This window comes from Sesamum indicum, linkage group LG12, assembly GCF_000512975.1.
Source record: "Sesamum indicum cultivar Zhongzhi No. 13 linkage group LG12, S_indicum_v1.0, whole genome shotgun sequence".
In the NCBI taxonomy this organism is placed as follows: Eukaryota; Viridiplantae; Streptophyta; class Magnoliopsida; order Lamiales; family Pedaliaceae; genus Sesamum; species Sesamum indicum.
The window spans coordinates 1,418,453-1,435,141 of NC_026156.1; the positions used below are offsets into that span (position 1 = coordinate 1,418,453).

Below are 16,689 nucleotides of genomic sequence, written 5' to 3' on the forward strand. Positions count from 1 at the left end.
GTATGATGCTAAATGAGACATTACAGGGACGCCGCCCAATGCGCGCATCAAACACTGACGACTACACATGCTGCACCATGTGTATATTTATTTTTTTATGTTGGTAGTGAAATTGCGAAACAGAAAACAATTTAGCAAGTAAACGATGAGTGGATGGGAAGATGGTGAATGATGCCACTTTTGCATCTAACTTCAAATCGTGATATGCCGGTGCTTCACCTGTGGTTTGGTTGGTTGCTGCATGTTTATATTTCTTTCAACATGCCACTATAGTATATCTTCATTTGGCTCTCAAAACAATGTGAAAATTGAAAATAAAGTTTGTGGGGTTGTTTTTGAATTTGAGCATTACTTCATTGATGCGATTGTTTTGAACTTGGTGGAGGCATGATGATCTTGATGTGATTGAAGGGGAAATTTGGTGTCATTTTTGCTAGTTTTTGTATTTGCGATTGCCAAGGCCTTTTTCATAGGCAAATAATGTTGCTTCTAACGGCTAGTTCATGAAAAATGTGGCCCAACCCTCATAATTCAAAAAGAAGAAAAATAATAATAATAATAATCCCCTAGAAAGGCACTCGAGCATTCATAATACAATTTGAACGCCGGTAGCTCAATTTCGATAAGTGATGAGAGCTAAAAGCAAACCAAACTCGAATCACTTCCATATTTATGATTCAACAACCCATACAAACAAATTGTTACAATTTATTTAAGTTAGGTTGACATTTTTCAATTTCAAATCACATTACAGCTCTTATTCCATTTAATATATATACGTCACATGTATAAAAATAATATTACTTTATACATATGGCGTTTATATATTAAATAGGACAGTATATGTAATGGGATTTGAAATGAAAAATCAATTCCAATATGTACCATTACAAAAAAATTTCCTTTACACTGCCCATCTCCACAGACAAATTTGGAGATTGTCACAGGTTCAGATCCTCCTTGTTAACGTAAAGGTGGCTGATCTGATCACTGAAGGATGATGCTATTGGCAGTGGACTGAATCCAGCGTAACCCTTGTCAACCTTTGCTAGGCAGATATCCGCAGCATGCTTGAAAATGGAGTATTCTGGGGGAAAAGGTTGTGCTGCATATTCAGTAATTGGCATCCACTGCATGCAATTAGATGCTGAGATTTGTCAGTGATCTCCATTAGATATTTGACAGGCAAAGGTTAATAACACCACTAATTACTCTTTGGCTACCTGGGCTGCCTCAATTTCTGAGTCTTGTCTTTGGATGTCAAAGGATAGAGGCCTTAACATGCATAGGAAAAGTAAGGTTGACTTCTGGAAAAAAGACTTGTGATATTGCCTGTAAGTGAAAATAGGCATACGAAAGAACATCAAAAGCTTTACGCCACAAATAATCTCATTTCCAAATTTATTAAACTAACATGATCAAGCTGTTACAATTACAACGCTCACATCCAGCCTAAGAACCAGGTAAAGCACCTTCTCCTTTTGTTTCTTTTTCAGGGGTACTACAGAAACCAAGATCGGACACAAATAATCCAAGAAAATCCTAGAGCACAAAATTTAGTTTGATCTTTGACAAAAATAATTTACTGCATTCCATGAAGATAGATACAGAGGTATCTCCAAATTTGAGATGATATACTTACTGATAAAACTTGAACTTGGATTAATTTTATTTAGAATTAAATTACTGTAGCATAGACTTCAGTATACAGTAGAAGGTAAACACTGACCAAATATCTGCATTAAATTAATTAACTAAACAGCATTTGTTTCTCTTGTCTGCATAAACAGTCAATTTAAATAATATGATTTTCAGTCGCATTTGTTGGAAAACAATATTTAGCTCAAAAGAGAACTGTAAGTCTTATTTTGCAAAACTTACCTGAATGCCAGTACATTCATGAATTCTGTATCAATCTGCAATAACAAATACCATCTTCCTCAAAACAGTGACCAACAGCAGAATGAGATTCTATGCGTATCAATTTATTCACCATATTAGCAATTACTTACTCCTGTTTCTTCTTTTACTTCTCTTCTTGCACCTGAAAAAATATCTTCGCCCTGGAAATTACAAAGCAATGTATTGGTAAAAGATATTGGACATGATCCGTACACTGAAACTTTAGTTAAACTGCAAACCTCTTCAAGAATTCCCGTAGGGATCTTCCAAATACCTGTTCCTTGAAGCTTGCCAAACTTCTCTTGAACAACAAGCAACTATGCCAGAGAAATTGTAAGAGTTAAAAGAAGAAGACGAACTCAAAAGTCCATAAATATCGACACTCATTAGCATAATTTGCACACAGAATTATTAATTGTCGAATTACAAGATGAACATCAAATTAACTCAATAATAAGCTTGTGCTTTACCCAGAAGTAAAAGAATTTTAAGGGAACTACTTCATTATGAAAGTCTACAAACAGAGACGAAATGCAAATGAACATGGCCAACAAAATACACCAGGGATAATAATACTTGTAGGGACAAACATTGGGAATAATGAAAAGTCATGCTCTCAAGGAAAACCCATCATGAAAGGCATCACGAAGGATGCAATAATACACTCTTTGTTACAGGACTAGTCACAAGAACACCAGTTCAAATTTGACTCCAACTAACCATTTTTGCTGCACATCTGCTTAATGTTTCCATTAAACAGTCACAACTGTCAGCTTAGGATTTATTAAATTCCTGTTGAATTTGTTTATATCGCATTGTTGGGACCTGCTTTTCAAAAGGATCCTTTTGCCTCATCGTTTTCAAGTAATCCACTTTTCTGTAACAAGGTATTCATCTTATTCTAGGGTGTAAAACTCACAGACAAATTTACTTAATAAAAGTACCTCTCTCTTATCATCCATAATAATAGCACCAATGCGGAGCCGGTGCGTTGCATTAGCTGGGATGGTACTAAGAGTTTCAGGAATCCAGTATACAAGCATCAAATAGTGAGGTTCAGCATGATGATACATAAATCCTTCCTGCAACATATACAATCTGTGTTCATAGGCTAAATTCAACAGAAAATACTATGATTCACTTGAACTTAGATACAATTCTAAAATGGCTCAAGAACCTTTATGCTTGTCTCTAAGCTAAATTAAATGGGAAAGAAGCAGAATAATCTCATCAAAGTTCACCAAATGAGAATCATATCATTTTCATGGCTACTGGCTCACAGGAGGATGCCTTTAATTTCCAGCAAAAGGATACTTTGGAGAGCCTTAGTCCCAAAAAACGACCATACGTAAACCAGAGTAAGGTACACAGCCCATTTGGCATGCTCTGGCCCCTAGAATGACAAATTGGGGCTATAGAAATTGTAATAAAACTGATTATGGATTCTTAAACATATACATATTGGAAAGGTGAAAAAATGACCTTCACAGCAATTTCAACAAGATTCACAAGTTGAATTGGTAGCTTGATCCATACTCCCTTCTTTTCCTGCAATAAATTTTCAAAAAGAAAAAAGTGTTAACCGCAGATCACTGATTGTGGTCTTTATTTAAAGTTGTACAATAATGTCAAGGATGCTGATCATCCAGAGTCCGTGTGGACTAAAAATTGAATGTTGCATAAAATGACTCTACAATTTAGTGCAATTAAACAGTATTATGTAGGCAGTAGGGTTAAAATGCTAGTTAAACAGAACTTACTACATTGAGAGGCTGAAATTTGCTGCTCTGAAGGTTGTATAATTGTCTTAGGGTCATGGAGAGGCAGAGAAGGATGCAAGCATTATGCTATAATACTAGGTCAACATTAGGTAAAAAGATGGGGAAGGAAAACCTAAATTTGGGTTAGTTATTCTTACACTCCACAAAATATAAGGAGAACTCCGACAACTACAGCTCAACCTTAGCCATGTTGGTTAGCAGAATGCCTCAGTTAGGATTTCTTTGTGTATGCTAAGGTGAGATGCTCATGCCAACAGAACTTTCCTCCAGAGGCTTGGCTTATCCTCAGTCAAGAGCTCAAAGAAGGGCAAGCCCTCTCAGAATAGATCAGAAGAAAATTAGACTAAACGGACTCAAAGGTAGTTGATTTTAGTTAATTTCAAAAGTCTGCAATACAATAGTACTACATAAGCTTAAAGCAAATAGTAAAAGTTATTCATGTATTAACTGCAGCCTGGCACCTTCAGTTTTCTGAAGTTCTCACAGCACCAAAACATATTTCTCGTACATAATTATATTTAATAACAAAAATGAGCACCGGTAACAATCTCGAAATATAAGATGGGGATGGAGAATAAGTATCAGTTAAGTTTGAGCTCGCTACTTCTTACTTCAATCAAAATCTGATCCAGATCCATCAGCTTAAGTTTGGGAATCCTGACAGTTATTCATTAAACCAGGGAAAGCAGAAGGGACAAATTGGTGTCTCTGTTGTATGTTAGCCCAGTTATCCATTAGCAGATGCAGGATAATACCAAGAGTAACTGCAGGCGCTCAAGGTATGCGCATACCAAATTACCGATGACACACACACGCACACACAAAAGGAAAAAGAGGCAGAGAGTGAAGTGAATGCCATAAATACCTGCAACTTCCACTGTGAAAGTGAATATCTGAGAATCACACTAAAATCATCCGGATCCATAGCCTCCTTCATTTCCACGATGATACCTTCATGCTCATCAGGATAAAAAGGAAGCAGCTGAACCTCCTCTACTCCATTTTCAGAAGTTGCTTTATCCATTAATCTGCAAACAGCCTTAATATAAAAAGCAACCTTAGTTCAGGCCACAGAAACTAAAAGAAATTAAAGTGAAACTTAAATTGTTTTTTACAATAAATTCTCTTGAAATTTTACTCATCAACCGAAAATTTCACATAAAAAACAATCTTACTTATCCAGTCTCTGTCAACTTACACCAAACTATCCTCAAGTTGAGCTGATTATAGCGCGTAGCACATAGTAGCAAGCTTACTCGCGAACACAATGGCTTACTCAGACAAACATACAGCCTCCGAATTCACCAAAACCGAATTCTCAGTTCAGCAACAGCTTCAGCAAATTCATGCGCAGAGTAAAAAAACACAGAGTTCACAAATTCCATTATCCTAACCCTGAACTAAACAACGTCAAACCGGATCAAACTGAACAGAAAATACACCAAACAGTCGAGATGTTCATCAAAACCCATACAATTCAGAGAAGCATGCTTATGCGACTGATAGTGGGGAGGTTGATCCGAAAGTGTTTGGGGTTTATACACATGATATGACTGAGAGTGGGGAGGCTGATCCGAAAGTGTTTGGGGTTTATACACATGATATGATTGGGCGGAAGGAGCAAGTTGCGAGGTCATGAGAGCGTAACGACTAAGTGGTAGTTGGATTGCGCCTGTATGGGCCCAATATTGCGTACCATACCCAGATTCATTTACGTGTCGGCAACGGAGCCCTCACTTCTCATATGGGCCATGGGTCCGACCCACTTCACGTTGCCATGAGGCCCCCCACCGGCGACCTTAAAATACCCACTACCATAATATCCGGAATTAGGACAGCCTGTAGGCAAGAAGGATAAGGATTTAGCGCACTCAGCCAGCTGATGACGTGGCACTCAAATCCACGTCATCAGTTAATCAAATCCTACGAATAATTAATTATTTAATTTCAAACGTTATTTTTTTTATTTTAACTAAATATAATTAAAATAAGTATTTATAAAAGATTGTCAATAACTATAGTGGTTAAAAGCACGTTCAATGCGCATGAATTTTTATTAATTAAATAAAAAAAAAGAAAGACATAATGAGTAATTTTAAAAAATAATAAAATGAATTATCTTTATTAGAGATAAACGTATTATTTAAAGAGAAAATAAAAGATAAAAAATTAAATAGTTCATCCTCAATTATAGAAAAAATAAATATATAAGGTTTGACTTTGGTATTTTTTATTTGAATGAATTGATGTGTTAAGCAAGGACAAAGTGGAACTGTCCCGACTGGCAAATAAAGGAAAAAGGAGCCCCTGTTAGACAGAAGCAAATATCAATTTATAATTTTATAAATTACAAAAAGTATTGTATAATTACATCAAATATTAATAGAGTACGGTGTAATTATTTATTATTATTTTTATTATTAAATTAGAATAATCTCATTATTTTCTTTAGAAATCTTTGTTTTCTTTTTTGTTATAAACATATGGACATATGCATAATTTGTGATACGAAATGATCTTAATTTTGTCAATCAAACTAATATTAATCCGCTAGTTGCTTAATATAATGGGTACATATGTACATGCGTTTTTATTATAAAATTAATTAGAATTAACGAAAATATCAGTGGAGGATGGTATTTTAAATTCTTTTCAATTTTGATGAAAGTTTTTCCCTTATTTTTGCTAAATAAGCCTTTTGTTTATACGAACTGACTACTTTTATAAGCTTTTCTTTTTACTCTTCAATAATGCGACTATTTAAGTCGTGTACTATTATGAGTACTTTATTTAATAATTATTGATGAGGATTTAAATACCGGTGTAATTGCGTTTATGTGTATCTCCATTTAATGCCCAATTGATAGTTGCAATAAATAAATTAGGGTGAAATACAGGTTGCCCTTAAATTGTTTTTTATATAATATTTATTCCATTCATTAAAAAAATATAATACTTACCTCCTATAATTAAATACTTAAATAATATTGTTCTTATATTATATATATACACACATGATTTTATTACATATTGACAAGTGAAAATACGACTTATTTACACAAACTATCTTTATTTTTAAAAACGTCAATATCATCACACAAACTATCTCTATTCATGAAAGGTTCGTGTTATAGATCATAAATTGTAGTTGTAATTATTTTTAATTTATATTTATCGGCATGACTAATTATTTAACTTGTCTTATTTATTTTAATTAAATTTAATAAAAAATTTAAATTATACGCACACGTTGAGTGCACTTCAATTACTAGCATTAAGAATTTACCTTATATTTCAAGCTCATAGAGAATATCTTAATTAATAATTCATCAATAACTTAACCAATTAATCAGACAGTTAATCTTTGAAGGAATTAGAAAGTTGTAAAAAGAGAGAAGCGACTTAAATGCGAGGATGATAAAACGTGTTTGTATGATTGATTTATTTTTATTAATATTTAAGGTGAATGATTTTTAGAAACATCGAAATACTGAATTTAGTTAATGTTTCCGTGTGGTTGGAAATTTAAACGAGTAATAATATTATAAGTCTTATCATTATTATTACATATATGAAGACTTGTTCTAAATAATACTCACAAAAATTCTTATGAATTGAGTGATAAATGTACCGTACTTATTATATAATCAGGGTATAATTTATTAAAAAATAATAAATTACACGATAAAATTTAACTAAATATGATAAAAGCAATATTTTATTAAATAAATGCAGTGTTTCATTTGATACATCAAAAAGCACTCACGAGAAGACTATGAACCAATCCACAGTCATTTTGCCAATATACTAAAATACTTGTTGGAGTATAAAAATATTGTCAATACAAATCACTTCAACTACCCCTTTATATAAATAAAAAACTATGATTGTTATATGAAATAATGGTCCTGTTAAAACATATTATAAGTTGAGAATAAATATGATTAAAATAATATCATAAATCGCATAAAAGGATCATAAAAATGAATATTAAAAGTCCAACGATTATATAACGAATACTATAATAAACTGATAATAAAATAAGATTATTAGTGAAAATCATACAATAATTAAATATTTAAAATAATGCAAAATAAGAAAATTTGTAAGTTTATTTTCAAGAGACATTGGGTTCAAGAAGTGAGGAATCCATAGAGATTAGTTAGTCAATTGTCATCAAATTAAGAATTAAAGTTCACATTGGAAAGAAAAGGAACACATTTCTTTCATCACAAAAACATGGGATAAAGAATAATAGTTAGGATAATTACACTATCCTTATTTGATACTCAGTGTAATTATACACAATTTTTATATGATTCGAAAAATTATATTAATTGATGTAATTATCCCTAATAATTAATATGTTTTCGAACTTAAACAAACAAAAAAAATATTTTAACAATATTAATATAAAAATACACTTATAGCATCTTACATTAGAAAAAAAAAATTAAATATTGGCTACAATTTTATTAATTATGAAATAAAATCAAGATAAATAATTAAGATTAAATAAAATTAATATAAAAATTTAGATTATCCACTAAAAAAAATATTCCTGTCATGTTTATGAATCGTAATAAATATTTTTGCCATGATTTTTAGTCATGCCAAATATATATTAGCAACACTCGTAAAAATCAAAGTTGATAATTATTAATTAACCTTAATTATATATTAAAAAATTTCAAGCATTATAACCATTTAAATATTTTATATATATTTTTTAAAGACGCACCAACCAGCGTACCACGGATTAATTGTTCAATTTAATTTATTTTAAATCAGGCAGTTATATTAACAAGATTACAACTAGAACAACATGGACAGTGATTTTCGAAGGCTCCGTTTGGTTGCACGTAAAATTAGAATATACATCAACGTACTGAATTATTATAATTTGCAAAAGAAAAATAAATTATTTATCAAGAGGAGGTAAAGTCATTTTTCCCTAATAGAAATTCCCTGAAAAATATTTTTCACTATTTATTTTCCCCCCATTTTTTGTTGAAACCAAACAGGTCATATTTCTTTCTTGGTTTGGCGTTTCCTTAAAAGAACCAAGCGTATATTTTTTCCAAGTACCAGACCACAGCTATAACACAGAGCAAACAGAGGTGAAGTTCCCTTCTCATTTTATCTGATCGCAAAGAAAAGTGAGAAAGGAAAATCACAAGGTATATACCCTACCCGAGGCCCCAAAAATCGACCAAAAAAAGGAGAAAAACCCCCAAAATCGCGCCATGTCTCTGGGGTATGCCGAGAAGCTTTCTGTGATTGAAGATGTGGGCAACGTTGGAATGGCAGAGTATTTTGACCCGCCGCATGTTTTCCAGGAGAAAGTAGAGATTCTTGTCCCTTTCTATGTTCTACTTGGATTTGGGTTGCATTGTTATGAGTAATGCTTTTTAATGCCTGTTGATAGTACTTTTTTTTTTTTGTTAATTGCTTTGTATGATATGATGATCATTATATTTTTTTCTTTCTGGCTGTTGCTTAAATAAGTTGTTTGGGGGTTTTTGCTTAATTTATGGTTACTTTATCAGCGTTCGTGTGAGGGGGCTTTATCTGATGCTGCGAAACTATTCTGTCTAGTTCATAGATGGGATCTGTTTCCTGTTGAACTGCATTTGTACTGAATAATGTTAAATTTTCGTTTATGTGTGTGTATTGGGCTCCAAAGTTGTTTTTGGGACCTAATTTTCCTTCTCATGGGAATTATGAAATCAAATGCAGTTTGGCACCGGGGGTTGTTAATTGGTTGTAAGGCTCTTTTTTTTTTTTGCATGCTATATAAACTTGATTAAAATAACACGAAAAGGCCGGATAAGTCTTATTTATTACACGAAGCAATGGTGTAAAGTGAGAACTTGTATCACTCCTCTTGCTGTGGGAGTGCAGTGGATGTGGAATTTTATGCTAACTAAACAGGGCATGCTACTTCCCATTATGTATTATTGGAAATATTTATTCCCGAAAAGGTTATATGTGTTCGGTGCTTTTAGAGTTCTCGTCCATACAAATTTGAAATGAAGTTTTTTAGTACGTTAGACTCATTGATGAGTTATGATTCTTGGAGAAGCATCAGGATGTCACAGGGTCTCTTTGATGGAATCCAGTATACACATATTACTTGCCAAGTTTACCTTACAAAACATAGTTTCCTGAACCATGTATAGGGAGCGACACCAGCATAACTGTGCACATGATGAAAAACTTGATGGTCAGTTTGAATGCCATGCTGAAGATGATTTGATTTCTATTTTTACTCCTTATAACCATGAGCTTCATTTTTTCACTCGCAGGTTGAACGACTTGCTGGGATGATACAAAAGGTCTCACCTTATAGTGATTTGTGTGCGTTCAGTTTGATTATCTCACTTAAAATCTAGATCCATGTTTTTTCATGCAGAGCAAGCACTTAGTGGTGTTTACTGGAGCGGGAATATCAACTTCTATTGGTATACCTGATTTTCGTGGTCCCAAGGGTATCTGGACCCTTCAGGTAAAAATGTGTTAGGCTAGACAGCTCCTATATTCTTGGAGAAGTTTTTGGCATGTTTAACCAACTCCACCATTCTACACGTCATCGAAAATGTCTCTTCATCTGATGTTAGAAATACCAACCATTAGTATATAAAGAATTTTTTTATCTTGTTTGTAAGTTGATTGTTTTTCTTGTTACAACAATTTAATGGATAATTTTTGTGGATATGTAGTTTCAATGTCACATTTATTCAGATGTACTTTTTACGTAACAATTTTTCTGGAGGTTATGAGAGGGTACTAGACATGGAAAAGCTGCTTTACATTAGAATCATTGTTTGAGACTTCACTGTTCCATAGCAATATTTTTTAGTGTTAAAACCACTATTGAAGGAGAGGAAGAACCAGAGGATTGATTCATGAAACCATCTTATAAAGGCTGATACTTGATACTCGCCTCTCCTTTAGAATGCATACTTATCACTACTAACATGAGGTTATTCATAGGGATAACAAGCTGGCTTGCAATGCCTGCTATATACAACTTATTATATCACGTCTGCAGATCTGATGAACAAAGAAAAGATCAATGTTTTTATCCTTGTTTCCTTGACTTTCTTTTTTACTGATTTGCAGCGCCAGGGCAAAGCATTGCCAGAAGCATCTCTACCTTTCCATCGTGCGACACCAAGCCCAACTCATATGGCATTGGTTGAACTTGAGAAGGCTGGTCTCCTGAAGTTCCTTATCAGCCAGGTAGGGCATTACCATTTGCCTCCTTTCTCCCAACCCAAGATGTTCTACTGAATATTACTGCTTGAGAGTAATCAGTTCAATTTCTTTACTCAAACTCTCCCATTTTCTCTTAGCATCAAATGGGTTGCATATTATATAATAAGTTGCTTTTCTTAATATTCTGCAAGAATCTGTACGGGCTTTGTCATTTGTTAATGTTAATCTTTGTAATCAAAGTGCATCACTTATTCTTTCATGCTTCTAAAGTTCTAGAATCTTTCTTTATTGGCCTTTTTGTGGTTTTGACTCTGTTAGTTTGTATTCTTTTTTCCGAATATGCTAGAACGTTGATGGCCTCCATATTCGTTCTGGAATACCAAGGGAAAAACTTGCTGAATTACATGGAAACTCCTTTATGGAACTATGCCCATCCTGCGGAGCTGAGTAAGTATTTGAAATACACTTATAATTATACTTGATCGTATTTCAATGTTAAGGTATTCTGTTGATTCTGTACACTCAGAAGTTAGCCATTGAGTTCCGTCATTCTTGATCTTAATCACTATTTTTTGTGCAGATATATGAGGGACTTTGAAATTGAGACTATTGGATTGAAGGAGACCGCACGCCGTTGTTCCAAAGCCGGTTGCTGTGCAAAATTGAGGGATACTGTTCTTGACTGGGAGGTACAGGTTTTTCATTGAGAAAGTCCATTATTGTTGAGTTCTTCTTCAAGTGCAAGCAGAATTTCCTGGTCCCTGTTGTTTGAAATATGTAGGAGAGGCTCAAAAGAGTCAATCAGGAGGGTTTTTGTATTTTGCTAAAAATAACAGAACACAAAAACTGTTGCGTTCGGTTGTGCAACGACCGTTCACTTGGTGCACTCACATAATATGGGTGTGTGTATCTTCTTTAAAGAATCAAAGCTGCACTCTCGGTTATTTCATTATTGCAGTCTCAAGATTACAAGTCTATGACTGATGAATTAGTAAGATAGATGGTGAAGGAATCTTAAGAGGTCTTCTTTAAGTGTGAAATAGAAAACGTTCTAAGAGAACTACAGTTCTTATATTCTGTCCAACAGCCTCTAGGCTGTGATATATCTAGTAGTATGCATTAAGAAATACAAGTTATGGTCTGGAGGACATAATGGGGCGGTGCCACGAGTGGGACCAATATATTTAATATGTTACCACTTGATGTGGCATTGCGTAATGGGATTGGACATAGCTGTTCAATTATCACTTTCTGAAGTCCTAGTGCTGATAATGCTTTTGTCTCTCAGGATGCTTTGCCACGTAAGGAGATGGATCCTGCAGAAAAGCACTGTAAAATGGCTGATGTTGTCTTATGCCTAGGGACAAGGTAATTACTGAGATGTGAGCATAAATGTGTCCATTCTTTCTTTTGTTCTGACTTCTGCTGTCCGGTCCTTTCCATTTTCTTTCAAGATAAGCCAGCTAGTGTATTTTTTCTTACAATTTGGTTTCCAGGAATTCTTGTAAAATTATCACCATAAATGACCCTCGGTATAAAGACCATAATTTATATCAATTTTAATGAATTAAAATTTAGAAACAGTACCACACTTAAAACAGTTACATGACTAAAGCACCCCCCCCCCCCCCCTGTTTTTTTCCCTTAAGTTTCTTCTTGTTGCTAATGAATAATGCTTTCTCTATCATTCTACTCTGAGAATAGAATCTATTCTCAGCTAAAGAGACAAAAGAGAGAAAAAAGAAAAAATTATCAAGCTAGAACATTTTGCACTTATTATGAGCTGTTGGAATAACACCTACTGTTTTCACTGCAATAAACTGAGCATCCTACCCAATGGATAGGAGTTCATCTAATTCGTGCAAATCATATATTTTGCACGTTTCTTCCTTTGTTTCTATTATTAATAATTTATTTTAAATGGCTGAAAGAAATAACCAATACGTTACATATCATGGAATAAGAAAAGGAGTGCTTTATAATGTAAAAGTGATGAATATGATAAAACGGCCATTCTTTTGTTACAAATGATTGGAATTATTTTAATGGGTTTTTAAGGAACATTCTTGTCCATTATTGAAGTAAAACAAGTGAAGTGTCTTTACCATAATGTGGAGTGTGGAGTGCTGATATAATGATACTGTGTTAATGGTAGTGTTTGCATTTCCATCTCTGAGGAGTTGTAACTTAACCTGAAACCAACTTCCTCTTTCCTTTTCCTTGATGCAAGAACTCCTTGATTTGTAATGTGCAAAAATCATTTCCATGCCATGTTCAATTCAACATTATGATTGATCTACTTTATGCAGTTTGCAGATAACTCCTGCGTGTAATTTGCCCCTAAAGTGTCTCAGGGGTGGTGGAAAGATTGTAATTGTGAATCTTCAGGTAATTTTCTTCCCTCTCTCGCCCAGCACTTGACAACAAAAATGTCTTCTTAGTTCCTACTGCATATATGATTCCAGAATGCTAAAGCCAAACCTTACCTATGTAACCTACACAAGAGATGAGATTGTTGTTTATCAGTATTAAGATATGTTTTGCAATTCTACAGAAAACCCCCAAGGACAAGAAAGCAAGCCTGGTGATCCATGGACTTGTAGATAAGGTGAATTCCTTTCCTGATAAACTATGCTTTTAGATTTTTTCATTTAAGAAATGATTTAAGCTTCTCTGATTAAATTTACAAAGTTAATTGAAGTGAAAAAAGGTTAATTAGGAGTATGAGTGAAAATATAGAAAAGCTATACTACTCTACCAACTCGTCTGGAAAATCCGTGTGGATTAGAATAAGTCTGGATGAGCTTCTCGGCTTAAATATCAAGAGAAAACAAGAAAGCCTTTAATCTCACAGTTCTTCATGCACTAGCACGTGAACTACACATGCACCAAGAACCTTAGAACTTGATATGATTGTTCCCGTTCATCTCAAAATTCTTCATTTGTCTCCATTTTTTGGTTCATAGACTGCACGGCTTTTGGGGAATATTTTTAAAAGAAAAAAAAAACTATTCCAACTCCATTACGTCTGTCCTAGCATTTTAGAAGTGTACGGCTGGATTTTTGTAAGGTAAAAATTTATTGTTTCTTTGCTCTTTCTGGAGCTGCTAGCTAAAAAATCACGTTTAACAGGTGATTGCAGGAGTCATGAACATGCTCAATATGTGTATCCCTCCATTTGTTCGAATTGATCTTTTTCAGATCATTTTAACTCAGGCCTTAAGTCTAGGTAATTTATTCCCATAACTATACAAATTCACTCAGAGAGGAATGGTCACAAGTATCTTTTATAATGCTGCTTTCCATGGACACTTGTTTTCCAGATAAAAAATATGTGAACTGGACCCTCAGAATAGCCAGTGTACATGGGAAGCAGGCACCTTTGCCTTTTGTTAGATCTGTTGAGGTGAGTTCATCAATTTCGCATGTCGCCTTTTAGAGCTAAGTATTTAGTTCTATTATTTGTTAATGCAATCTATGAGAACTAACTTTAATTCTCTTGTTCTGTGACTTAATAGGAATAAGAAATTATATATGCTATATCATATGTTACCTCTTTTCTTTTCCTTTGTCTTGTTTTGTTTGTCTTTTCCAGGGTTGAAGAAGGAAATGGTTTGACATTCTGATATTTCATAACTCAATCAAATTAGTTATCACGAGTCTATGCTTTTGTGGAATGAATTTCATATTTCAAATTAGTTTCATGATCTGGAACATGCGATCCATTTTTTTGCACTATCCTGCATTTCCTATGTCATGACATTGCTGCACTCTGGGGTTGTGTAACTTCTCGGGTATTTGAAAAATAGGTCTCCTTCTCCGAAAGTTTAAACATGAAGGCAGCAGTTCTGCACAATCAACCTCTTCATCTAAAAAGGTAGCTCATTTCTGTTGTTATATGTTATGAATTGGGTTTACTTCCTTCTTTATATATGGAAATTGATTTTTCTCTTCCTTCTGTTGACATCTGAGAAGAAATAAAAAAAAAAAAATAGTATTAGGGTAGTATGCCTTGCCTTATACCCATGAAAGTAGTAGGTACAATTATGGTGTACTTGTGTTTTGTCTTGATGAAAATTTCTTAAATAAATGCTTATCAGGAGGACTGTGAGGAGCACAAAACCTTTTGATATTATTTTGAAAATGAACTTCAGCCCTGGTTGCAAGTGTTTGTACACTAAGCTCAAGATCCCAGTTGATTTTGAGGTGAGTATACCTTTTTTCGGGGGTTCATATGTAAATGCATTTATCTTCTTTTGATTATTAACTTTTTAGTCTGAAATCTAGTTTACTAATGGTGCTAGAAATGACCAGATGCTCAGGATAAACCATTCTTTAAAAGCTAAGTACTGCAATCATATCTAACATCTGTTCCATGCTTAAATTGAGCCAAAAAGCAAAAATGATTGATTACTGTTTTGCCTGTTTCAAGTATCAATCAAGAACAGATTCCTTGCCCGTTCTTATATGTGTATGTTGCAGATGATGATGGAACTGCATCTTATACTACGAATGGATACTTCAACTTGTATTCTAAACTGCGTATCCTGTTATAGCCTTTATCTGCTGAATAATTCCTGATGAATAAATACACTCTTCAGGTTTCAACAGACGTTGTCAAGGAAGAGAGGGATTCCATTATTCAGAAGCTCAAGGACCGAGCCATCAAGGATCCATGTTGCGGGCAGACAGCAGTAGTCGAAAGGCGGGCCATTTTAGTTCCGAAAAGTGAAGTTATTGTCCATGCAATTGTTACAAACATTATTGAATACGGCAGTTCTTCAGGCGATTCTGAAGCGTCATCTCTTGGTAACGTCTCACTTAAGAGGAAACATGAAGTTAAGCTTGACAGCGGGATATCTTGGAAACGAACAAAGGCAAGAAAACAAAACAGTAGACATAGAAGGTGACTTTGTTGTAACTTAAGCTGTGTAAATATGTGGTAGGATTTGACACAATTAGGAGGTTTCTTTTCCTTTTAATGCTAGATTTTCTTTGTTTCTTTGAGGAGTTAAAGAGTGGGGTCTGAGAGTATTTTTGGTAGATGGCACACTCAGTCCACCTGATAGGTAACTGGAGAATATACATAATGTCTCAATTTTGTAGATTTCAGACTTTTGGTATATCATATTAACTGTCTATATTGTACTTTATTGCACCTTAGTTTACAGCGGAGCTGTTATGTTCTTTCCCATGTCATGGCTTAAAACGCAGTCCATACTGAAAAATAAATAAGGTTGTTAAATGGTTATAATACTAGGTGGATTTTAACTTTATTACAAACTGAAAAATAGTTTAATATAATCGCCAAAGTATTTGAATTTATATAATAACTCAAAATTATTAAACCTTGTATAAAAATATCAGCTAGTAGCTGCGTTTTATTTGTTTTGTCAGGATGTATGTATGTGTGCATGTGTGATATACACATCTTTTTTAGGGTAAATTACAACGTGATCTTTTAATGTTTGTCTAATTATAAATATTTACTTGTTGTTTGAAAAATCATAAATACTCTTTAAAATTAGTGGACGTTTAACAAATACCTTTTTGTGATAACTCATTGTAGTGGGTATTTGTTAAAGAGTCATTAATTTTAGGAGTACTTATAATTTTTTAAATAATAAAAAAAATTATAATTATAATAAACTTTATGGAAGCCTTTGTAATTTACCCGTTTCTTATAATAATTCTTTGCACTTTCATAGCCTTTTTCTTACCTCATTAATTTTCAGGCCTGGTAACCTATAAAAAGTTTAAGGCCCAAAACATTTAGAGCCCCTCA

General features: G+C 33.7%; 2 protein-coding genes across 3 annotated transcripts; one reads left to right on the forward strand and one right to left on the reverse strand.

The window, feature by feature from the left end:
- LOC105174966 (nudix hydrolase 10-like) lies at positions 593–5,298 on the reverse strand. The gene is made up of 9 exons (XM_011097238.2): positions 4,882–5,298; positions 4,549–4,722; positions 3,385–3,450; positions 2,847–2,984; positions 2,142–2,219; positions 2,013–2,063; positions 1,882–1,916; positions 1,224–1,332; positions 593–1,130 (listed from the first exon to the last, which is right to left on the reverse strand). The coding sequence occupies exons 2-9, from the start codon at positions 4,705–4,707 to the stop codon at positions 942–944; spliced, it is 825 nt and encodes a 274-aa protein (XP_011095540.1). The 5' UTR covers positions 4,708–4,722; positions 4,882–5,298; the 3' UTR covers positions 593–941.
- LOC105174967 (NAD-dependent protein deacetylase SRT1) lies at positions 8,721–16,055 on the forward strand. 2 transcript variants are annotated; one of them, XM_011097241.2, is made up of 14 exons: positions 8,721–9,028; positions 9,992–10,021; positions 10,099–10,191; positions 10,809–10,928; positions 11,251–11,351; positions 11,485–11,593; positions 12,193–12,272; positions 13,214–13,292; positions 13,459–13,512; positions 14,037–14,133; positions 14,228–14,310; positions 14,714–14,781; positions 15,005–15,110; positions 15,506–16,055. In XM_011097241.2, the coding sequence occupies exons 1-14, from the start codon at positions 8,930–8,932 to the stop codon at positions 15,812–15,814; spliced, it is 1,428 nt and encodes a 475-aa protein (XP_011095543.1). In that variant the 5' UTR covers positions 8,721–8,929; the 3' UTR covers positions 15,815–16,055. The 2 variants fall into 2 exon arrangements, with proteins under 2 accessions (XP_011095543.1, XP_011095544.1); XM_011097242.2 differs by lacking the exon at positions 8,721–9,028 and adding an exon at positions 9,129–9,909.

Coding starts and splice junctions, on each gene's coding strand:
- LOC105174966 (XM_011097238.2), bottom strand. CDS start 4,707: ATGGATAAAGCAACTTCTGAAAATGGAGTAGAGGAGGTTCAGCTGCTT. Junction 3,451..4,548: donor TTTCACAGTGGAAGTTGCAG/GTATTTATGGCA, acceptor AATTTATTGCAG/GAAAAGAAGGGAGTATGGAT. Junction 2,064..2,141: donor CTACGGGAATTCTTGAAGAG/GTTTGCAGTTTA, acceptor TGTAATTTCCAG/GGCGAAGATATTTTTTCAGG.
- LOC105174967 (XM_011097241.2), top strand. CDS start 8,930: ATGTCTCTGGGGTATGCCGAGAAGCTTTCTGTGATTGAAGATGTGGGC. Junction 10,022..10,098: donor TTGCTGGGATGATACAAAAG/GTCTCACCTTAT, acceptor TTTTTCATGCAG/AGCAAGCACTTAGTGGTGTT. Junction 14,782..15,004: donor CAACCTCTTCATCTAAAAAG/GTAGCTCATTTC, acceptor AATGCTTATCAG/GAGGACTGTGAGGAGCACAA.